Genomic DNA, 9,932 nt, shown 5'->3' with positions numbered 1-9,932 from the left:
TCGACAGATATTCCGACATTTTGAAATGATCAACATTTATCTTCAGTTTCATACATTCCTGAAATAGAATATCTGTTTAAATGATAGTTCTTATTTGACCAGAGGAGTAAAGCACATAACAATGTGGAAATTTGTACGACTGGTGAGTTTTAAGCATTTATCTGATTAAATGTTTTTTAGAAATGAGTGGTTGTACGTGTTATGTACTTGCAAAGGCTAGGAGTTCTCATTAGTTGACCTTTACATGTAATCTCTGTGATTCGTTGATGAACAAAAATTAGTTTATTTAGCCTGTAGATCGTTTACTAAAAAATAATATTTTAATTGTGTCGTTTTTTGAATAGTTATTTGAATTTAATTCTTAAAATGTCTTTATATTTTATACTAGTTGCGTATAAAGTTATAGAAGATCAAATGGATTTTTTCAACCGAACACCTGTCAAAAATGATATCTTGAGTATTATTGGACACGTAAGTCTATTTCTCTCATCATTGCGCTATATACATAGCTCAGTTCAAAGAAAAAATATTCACGTCCTCTGTTCACTGGCAACCATCTAATCACAAGTTCTCGTGAAATACGCCCTTCTACACTTCAGTTTGACGAATTCACTGTTGAGGAATCACATAATCTTCATTTTGAGCAACAAAAATCTAATATTGAAAAAAAATCGTCGTTCACTGCAGAAAATATCAGCCCACCTTCTGGTAAAAAGTCACCAGTGCAAGCACTTTTAAAGACTGACTTGCATTGTGATTCAAGTATCCTGGGAAACTCCTACTGTAAAAGTAATAACTTCAATGATTATGGATCTTTAAGCTTCCTCGAACCAAAAACAACTCAGTCAGTTTCCAGTGATGACCTCGTTTCACAGCCGTTCGCATTAACTCCATCAGTGCTCAAATTTAACGTTGATACAAGTACCAAAAAGAATGTTAGCCCTAGTGATAGCGACGATAATTTCTTTACAGGCTTTCTGGAATCCCCCAGAGCTGACGTAGACAAGTCAATTTCTAGTAGTGGCTCAAATAAAAAATCACTTGGTCAGACAGCTAATCGCACTTCTAACAGTATTATCAAATCGCATGTTGGCAGTAGTGATGATGATGAAGCCTTTGAAAACTTTTTAAAATTTCAACAAACCGAGATAAACAAACTTGCGGTTAATCAAGACAGTGAATGGTCATCTTGGGACTCGGATAATGATGATAGGTCGAGTTGTGATTCCCCATATCAGACGTTTTACTACAGAGTCAACAACAAGTTGCACTTGTCTGGTATCACAGAGTTACCGTAAGTTGTTTAGTTATCAGAAAGTCTCATATTTATTATCATATGATATTTTGTCTTTGTTAGACCTCTTGTTTTCTTAATCTCCGGGTGGTTACTAAGACTTTACTTCATAATAATTGTTGCTATAGTTATGTTCTATAATATTGGGTGCATTTTCTAGGGAATGATATGTATCAAGCTGTTGTTTGAAACAAACCTTGAGATAGCAGTATTATTTGCTCGGGTTATTAGTATGAATGATGGGCAGTGATATATAACAAGATGCCCTCTTTATTTGCAAGGTTAAGCGGAAGCTCAGTGCTACATGTATGCACTCCATCCCATTATTTTTCAAGTGAAGCGATGGCTTGTTTTTTAAACTCCTCGGCTTTTAACCAGGAGGTCTCAGTTTTGAACTTGAGTACACATACTATGGTTATGGCAAGCAGGCAGTATTATCATCTGCCTCACCTGCTGTACTGTTCAAATACTTACGTAAACCTGCACTTGGGGTCTAAGTTACTTTAGGTTGCACTTATCAAACTCCACACTCCTAATGTTCAAGAAATCCTCCGATTAACCAACATCTCCGTCATCCATGTTCTTCGGCTGTTTCTCTTGAACATCACAAACAACAGAGGACTAATGAATTCAGATATCTTCAACCCTATTTTCATGTTGATCAGTTTGGAATGATGCTGCGGTGCCTTCAAACATAATACCTGTGTGTACATAGTCTTCAAAAATATCGCTAACAAACAATTCTTATTAGTTATCAGGACATTAAACCGTTATTGTTGTCTTGGCATTCTATTTCATAGTTTAATACTTTTTCATATACAGACTTACTTGACCTAGATCATTAGATAAACACTATAAGAATCATTACAAATATATATCCGTTCACCTTTATTCACACAAGAAGAATTTGACGAGCTGAGAAGCTTAATATCCTAATGACATTGATGAAAACTGAGCACTACGACCATAGCTGGAAAATGATGAATGAAACTGACGAATAAAAGTGGTAAATAATATTAAGACTTCCCGTTGTTACCGCGAAACGGTGGAGAAAGCAACCAGTGCAGCAACAGCCTCAGCAGCAGTAGGTCTCAACATTCACAAAGCGAAAAGCAATACTCTTCGATACAACACAACATTTTTATTATTATTGTTATTATAAGCTTTACTCAACATTATATTTTTGGTACAATATAAAATTCTCAGCACAAAGTACTTCAACAAGTTTCCGTTTCTTAGTTCTTCGTCCTTCCTGACAATAAATATTGAGTGGTCGCCAATTAGAAGTTAGCAGCCCAGTCTATCGACATCTGAATCATGTACATTCTTCTCGCTGCATATTGTCAGCAACCACGATATCTCTAATTAGGCCTTCTGTAACCTTTACAGCGTAAGGTTTTACACTTTTCAGAAACGCACCTGAATAGGTTGTGCGATTAATAGCCCTATTGATGTAATAAAACAAACGAAATAAGATAACTTGTTGAAATATCTAGATGACAGGAACAGGTAGTCCAGGTGTTTAAACAGGCCTCTAATTAAATCCATCCTTTTTATGGTTTAATTTCATCATAGACCTACTGCTGGAAATAACGTTCTCTTCGGCTGAATTTTCAGGAATTCATTTCCTACTAGGAGGTGGTGCTTTTATTGACTTAGAATACGCAGATGACTTAGTTCTGTCTGGTGAAGACGCTGATAAAATGTAGAGTATTTTGGCAGCACTAAGAAACAATACCAGGACGTCCGGGATGCCTTTGTCCTTCTCTAGATGCAAATTGTTGTTCCAGGACGCCTGCATCAATACCTGAACTAAGAATAGGGAGTGGGGTAGTCGAATATATCGATAACGTCACTTATCTTAGAAGTCTGATCAGCCCTAATGGGTTGGTTTCTGACGATGGTGTTCGAAGTGAACGGTACTGGGTTCGAGTCCAGGATTAAACATCAACTCTGAGATGCAGGTACATCCAGCTGACGAGTCTCAAATGGGACGAAACGCGCGTCTTGGATTCCGCTGCTAACCACTATCCATCTTTGCTTATAAAGCTTGTGACTTAAGGCAATCTCGAGGCAATCCGCGCAGGATGCACATATGCCAACAAGAGACTGATCAGTTTCAGTCCTAAACAACACCAAGTGAATTTAGCTAGTGTATTATATTTTCAGTTATTTTGTCAATGATTCAAGACTGATTCACATTCAGTCTTCGTAACCAGGTTTGCGCTTTCAAGAACAAGCATGATAAATACGTATATTCAGATTCACGTGTACGTGGCTCATTGTGTTTACTGACATTCAGTTAATTTGCGGATACTCGATTCAGGTGTTAAGGTCGTTCTAATGCATCATATTTGGGTACTTAGAAACGTTTTCGAGAAATGATTTATGTATACGCAACTGTTATTCATTTGCTTTTCAGATCAAGGTCATCAGAATCAAAATTCTCTCATTCAGGGAAAAAATATATTGCTCCGAATAAGAAAACTCAGTCATGTACTGTACAAGTTTCAAAGTATCCGAAGATTTCCAAATATCAGAAAATTTCACATAAGATGGAAAAGTGTAATTCGCAATATTTATCTACGGAGGAATTCGTTTATTCTCTTTATCCAGTTAATAATAATGATGACAGTAAGCGTATGTCACACGAGAAACTTCGTCATCCTGATGCGTTAAAGTGAGCTATCTTGATACTTATTACTGTCATCGTACCTTTGACTACTATCTTTACTCTGTCTGACAGTAAAATCTCGAGTTTTTTAGGAAGCTAGATTATATTACTTGTAATCCTTTTTGATATTAGATTAGTCTAAATCTTTGTGGCAAACAGAAATACAAAAATCATAGAAGTTCTTTTAACATTTGCTAACCTATTACGTCCATTGTATAATGAAATTCGCTCATTGTGATTGACAACTATATATCTTTTTTTAATACATTTAGAATATTGTAGGTCGTCTTTGGTCTGGTCGGTTGAACGACCTTGTAAATATTTGTGAGGTTAAGGACACAATGCACGCTTTCAGATTCCATCTATTTACCTTGTTCATGATTTTGTCTTTCCAAATGGCAAATAAATTTAACTGAAATCTCTAGAATTTACAAATAACCTACTTATTGTAACCGATGACTTTTGTGTGTATCCAGGTACATTGGGTTAGCTTTAGAAGTACCTGCTTTTTGGAATATCACCATATAAAACTAATGTTGAAGTCGTTCTAGCGGAGCTAAACTCTAACAGTTGCTTTTGTTAACCCAATAGCTTACATAGCTTATAATGATACATCTACAAAGGTTCGTTGATTCTCTTACGGCATATAACTATACACCGATTTTCTAGATCAACAAAAGTTTCGTGTAGCTAGATATAGTTTCTATTGTATTCGATCAACAGTTTTAGTGAAATAAATGCAAATATTTTATCTTAAGAAATGTTTTGTGATGTACTGAAAACATTGGTTAGTTAACTTATGTCTTTATATCTTTCAGTTTCATTAACGATTTGAGAGATTGCTGTGACATTATCCTTAACTGACCGTTTCATTTTATAGAATGAGTGAACAGTTCTGTCGAAATCACTGGGGGTATCAGTTTAATGAACATAGCATAAAATCTCTTAACCCGTAGTCTATCGGTACCCAAGAGAAACAGTAGTTTTTATATATACAAGCTCAGTAGTTCATAAACAATTGTTAACGATTAAGTTCCACGCTTTGATACTTCCATGGGCAATTTTTCGGCCCTGACATCATTAGTTCCATTCAGTAAAAATGCGTTTGGATCAGTTACACTCGTGAAATTATATAACTTATTAGAGATCAATAAAGATAATTGGTTTTTCAAGGGGAGTAACCGTACAAGGTAATATAAAATTCACATGTTTACTGGATTTCCTTTGAGTTTCAAATTTGATCACTGTCACTTTTTAGTGTACTTAAAATGCTATTTCATGTTTGAATGTAAATGTATGGATGGATGGCTATCTCTCAATATGCTAGGTTGTTGGGTTGATTTTTAAAATTGTTTAACCTGATTGTTTGAACAGCCATGCAGTGCTATGGAGAATATAAATAAGTTAAAAATAGAACTTGAAATAAGTAATTGACTGTTGGGTCATAAATTCAAAGCCACTCCAGTCGTTTCTTTTCAAACAACCAGATAATATGATCATTATCTCATTGAGCTATGATAAATGACGCTCCATATGAATAATTGTCACTTATTTCATGCATAAAAAATGTGATATCTAATTAGTCTCTTGAATTCGCATATGATTACGCAGTTCTAATTTTCTTGTATTATTTTTGCAGGTTTAGAGATACGTAGATTTTTAACATTAACCCCTTATTTATTTATTTCTATCAATGTTACAGATTTGTCCAAAAGTTTAAGCCAAACAGATCTGAATTAGCTGAAAAATTGTACCAAATTTACAATGAAAAGATATTTTCTAACCAAGTAAGATCTGCCAATGGCTGTAAATATAATGGGTGGAAAACCGAATATCTGACATTTTTACTATTTGTGTTGATATAATTTGGTTATGGATTTATTAATTTAAAACAAGGGAATTACACGAAGCCTGAAAACGTTAAAAATTCAGTTTTCTGCTTAATTGGATATCACAAATATATCTTTATTTTCATTATTAACAATTCACTCAATCCCCATTTTATTTGTATTGAACAAGCCAAACCTTTGTATATCGATCAATTTTTTAATGAATGTGCTATTAAGGATAAATCTCTGTTTCTTTAGATTTCTTGGAATTGGTTTTTTACCTGGAGATCCTATAATTAACATTAAGTCCAGAAAAAGCGTAAAATTGTCAAGTGTAATTGATAATCATTTGCAGAGTCTGATGAACATTTTGAGCAAAACTTTCTGAACGCTTCGTACGCGTTTCATATCTGATCTATCCAAATTGACTCGTGGGTCCGGATGTATATTTAATTCAGTAATTCGTACTGAAATGGTCGGGTGCGTAGACCACCACCCTACTGGTTGTATCTATTTTGGTCCACTAGTTCTCGAGAATATTCCAAGATGATCAAAGTGCGTTCTGTTTGATTTTACTGACCTTTTGTACTAGAAGGATGTCTTATTAGAATGTAAGTATCTTGCTACTTTGCAGTTGTAAAACATCAACGGTGGGGAATACATACTTCTTACCTATTATGTGACCAACTTGTAATTAGAGCCTTTATTCTTAAGAAAGCAAACAAAACCAGTCGATGATGATATGTGACAGCTTTGACTAAATTGGTTGGATTATGTGCTACGGATGTTAATCCGTTGTATACCCCCAACAATCACGGTAAATGGATTAAGACCTAATTGACATGATCAGAGTATAATATACTACAATTTAGCATCATTCCATACAACCTGAATTGTGTAGAAAGCTGCTAATCTCGAGTATTGTCATTTTGACGATGGACATTGGTGGTTGAAACCGAGTGGTGAAAATCCAAAATTAGTCACCATGATCCAAGTATTTTACTACTGTTTATTTCCTCTGTTCTATTTTACTTATCTACAATATCATCTTTACTCACTACTTGTATTCATCCACAGTTACCACCAAAGTTAGAGATTATATGGAGTCGTCGACTATTGAAAACTGCTGGTCTTTGCAAGTACATGATGCGTACAATCACTCATTCGGACGGAACATCTAATCAGGTACAACATTGAAACTCTAGCTTTATTTATATCTCACTTTACAAACAAGATTCTACGCTGATATGCGCTTTTTTTATTTCGATCAGGTGAGGGTTTCCACTCTCAAGTAGTTCGCAAAGTAAAGAATGTAGTTGATCTAAGAAGCATAGGAGGGAAAATAATATAAAAAGTAATCTAAAGCTAAAGATGAAAAATATAGTTAAAGGGAAAACAGATGCAATCAAAGATTGTATCAGTGTCCATTTTTTGTCAACTACCAACCCGCCAAGTGTGGTAAAACTTCCAGAATAATTGAGGTAGTAAATGCGCTTGACTACTGTACTGCTTATGATCAAACTAGGGGTCGATGCAAAGCAGTTTTTAGCAAATATTTACGTTTAGAATAAAAGATACTCATTGCGAACATGTTTACGTTATTTAAAGTGGTCATGAGACTTGAAACCATTTACTCTTCCTAACTTCAAGTTGGTTAATTCTTTTTAGACTTCTCTGAGTCAATACTCCGGCGTAAATCATCCATGCAAACTTATTGGTGAGTATTTAAAGACTAGCTGAAGATTAGTGGAACTGTTTCTAAATGTAACCCACTCATTTCTTCAGTCACCTTGTCTAATAAAAGAACAATGTTCCACCTTTCTCATTGACAATTTATCAGACCGTTGACTTCTTAACTTCAGTATGTCCGATGAGTCTAAACAATTATTTAGTGTTTTTTGTCTCTGCAGATTTTTTTTTAACATGTTTACGTTACTCATCGCTCCGTATCTCTAGGATATTTACATGTTAAAGTTTCCCTGTGAATGTTTCGATGGCATGCAATTCTGAGAATCTGGCGAGTAGGTACTCTCATATGGTCTGACTCAGTGTACTAAGATCGAGAGCTCCAACACTTTATTTACAGCGCGTTTTAAGTAGTTCGTATCGTCTTTCTGACCATAGATACCAAGCCAATTATATAGAATCCTTTTTTGGACTCATTTTTGGCGTTAACTTCATATTTTAAGAAAATAATAGTTCTAACACTGGAAATTCAGAGGGTACCTTAATATCCGCAGATAAATAATCACTATGGTTCACATGACATTTAGAGCACAATACATTCTTGTCACCTTATGCTGCTACTACATAAAATTAATCGTTTGAATTTTCACGTTGATCAGGTTAAGCTTTTTGTAAGAGGTTTTTCTTAAAATCGTTGTCTGTTATAAAATGGAATCATAGCTTTGTGGTCCAGTGACTTTGCTCTCAACTACTAGGTTAGAGGTTAGAACTCCATTTCATCTGCTTTGCTCTGAGTGCCAGGTTAGTTTCACAAACCCTCGATAAATGTATATCAAAACCGAGCAAACAAAGTTGTATTAGGTAATTTAGTTGTTGTGGCCATGAAAACTGATAGTGAGTTTGGCTTTACAGTAATGATTGAACCTTCATTTGATCACAGCTCATTGATGCAGTTTTTCTTCAAATGACAGTCGATGTGTTTCTGAGGCTTTATCATTTAATTGATTTAGCTACTATTTATCTACTTTCAGTGTTCTGCTGAGTGATTAGTCGATTCAATTAAGTTTATTAAATCCAAGTAAAGTTTTTTGAAGAGAATTCTTCACCTGTGCATGAATGAGTCTTGATTACTAATTTATCATCTTTCTTCCCAACCTTCACGAAAGCACGTATACGGTAACAAATAAAAATGCCATATAATTTAATACAAGTCGCAGTTTATTTGCATTTCAGCATTCTCAGAAGTTCGAAAAAATTTCCAGTCATTCTATTTCTAAATTTATTAATGTTTACATTTTGAATAATATAACTTTCTGTGCATAATTGTATTTCGTTAATATAATATTCCTCCAAAACATTAATTTTATTCGACTGACTTTCAATGGTCATTTTAACTATTGCAGTTAACTTTTACTAATCCGTAATATTGTAATGTTTATCAATCCCACTTTTGATATTATTATAATCAACAGATAGGTCAAAGATAGATCAAAGTTCTGAAATCTGATTTGTTGTACAAATTATTTAAACATTTGTCACCAGTCGATGAATGTTCAATAATAACCAACTTCATTATTGTCACATTTTTTCCAACTTGCGACAACTTATAGGTCCGTATAGCTCAGATTTTGTTGTCGGAAAAAGTATGCACTACAGCTGAGCGTGTTCGCGACACCCTGCTGCATGAAATTTGTCACGCTGCTGTCTGGTTGATTAATGGTTTAAATGATGGTCATGGACGACATTGGAAATCTTGGGCTAACCATGTTCATCGAGTTTGGCCGAAACTGCCTGTGGTTTCTGTTTGTCACGCATATACAATCGATACACGATTCACATATCGGTGCACAGGGTGTGGTGTATGTATCAATCGACATAGCAAATCTTTGGATATTACTAGAAAGGTAAGAATAAAAGTGTTTCCTTATTTTATTTCCAGTTTCTCACTAATAGCATTCCTTGTATAAATTACTTAAAGTTGATGCCGCTATTGTAAGTTGATTAAATTTGTGACATAATAACACTTAATGCTCATAAAAAACTTCTGTGATTCAAAGTCCCTTTTTGTTTACTTAGGTTGCTCATTTAATCTAATTGACTGCTCTCTTCTTCCTATCTTCTTTTTCTCACTTTCAAAATAATTCTTTTACCCAACTGTTTAAAAATTCCCATAATACCAAAACATATATATATTAAAGATTCCCATTGTGAAAACTAGAACAACACATGTAATATTCTAAAATCACGTGGGGACCCTGTTGCATTTAAGGCACTCAATGAGTTCCTGAAGTTCAATGCATGTCTCACAGAAGCGAGAACGAGCTTAGGATTTGCTATAAACATATATATCTATATATATTCTTTTCGATAAATTCTCGTAAGGTTCTACGATTTAATAAACAGATATATGACTATGAATGCCGAGTCAAAAAAGTACGTACTGTGAATA

At 34.5% G+C, this 9,932-nt stretch overlaps 1 protein-coding gene across 1 annotated transcript; it reads left to right on the top strand.

Moving 5' to 3' along the window:
- Window positions 1–390: 390 nt before the first annotated feature.
- Smp_167880 (putative nuclear protein) lies at window positions 391–9,450 on the top strand (the record flags this gene model as incomplete). The annotated part of the gene is made up of 6 exons (XM_018799248.1): window positions 391–471; window positions 510–1,294; window positions 3,717–3,974; window positions 5,671–5,755; window positions 6,875–6,982; window positions 9,094–9,450. The coding sequence occupies exons 1-6, from the start codon at window positions 415–417 to the stop codon at window positions 9,448–9,450; spliced, it is 1,650 nt and encodes a 549-aa protein (XP_018651056.1). The 5' UTR covers window positions 391–414.
- Window positions 9,451–9,932: the final 482 nt, after the last annotated feature.

The sequence above is a fragment of the Schistosoma mansoni genome, chromosome 3 (assembly GCF_000237925.1).
Source record: "Schistosoma mansoni strain Puerto Rico chromosome 3, complete genome".
Lineage (NCBI taxonomy): Eukaryota > Metazoa > Platyhelminthes > Trematoda > Strigeidida > Schistosomatidae > Schistosoma > Schistosoma mansoni.
Note: the sequence above shows the minus strand (reverse complement) of the source record. Positions and strands in the feature narration are given on the sequence as shown.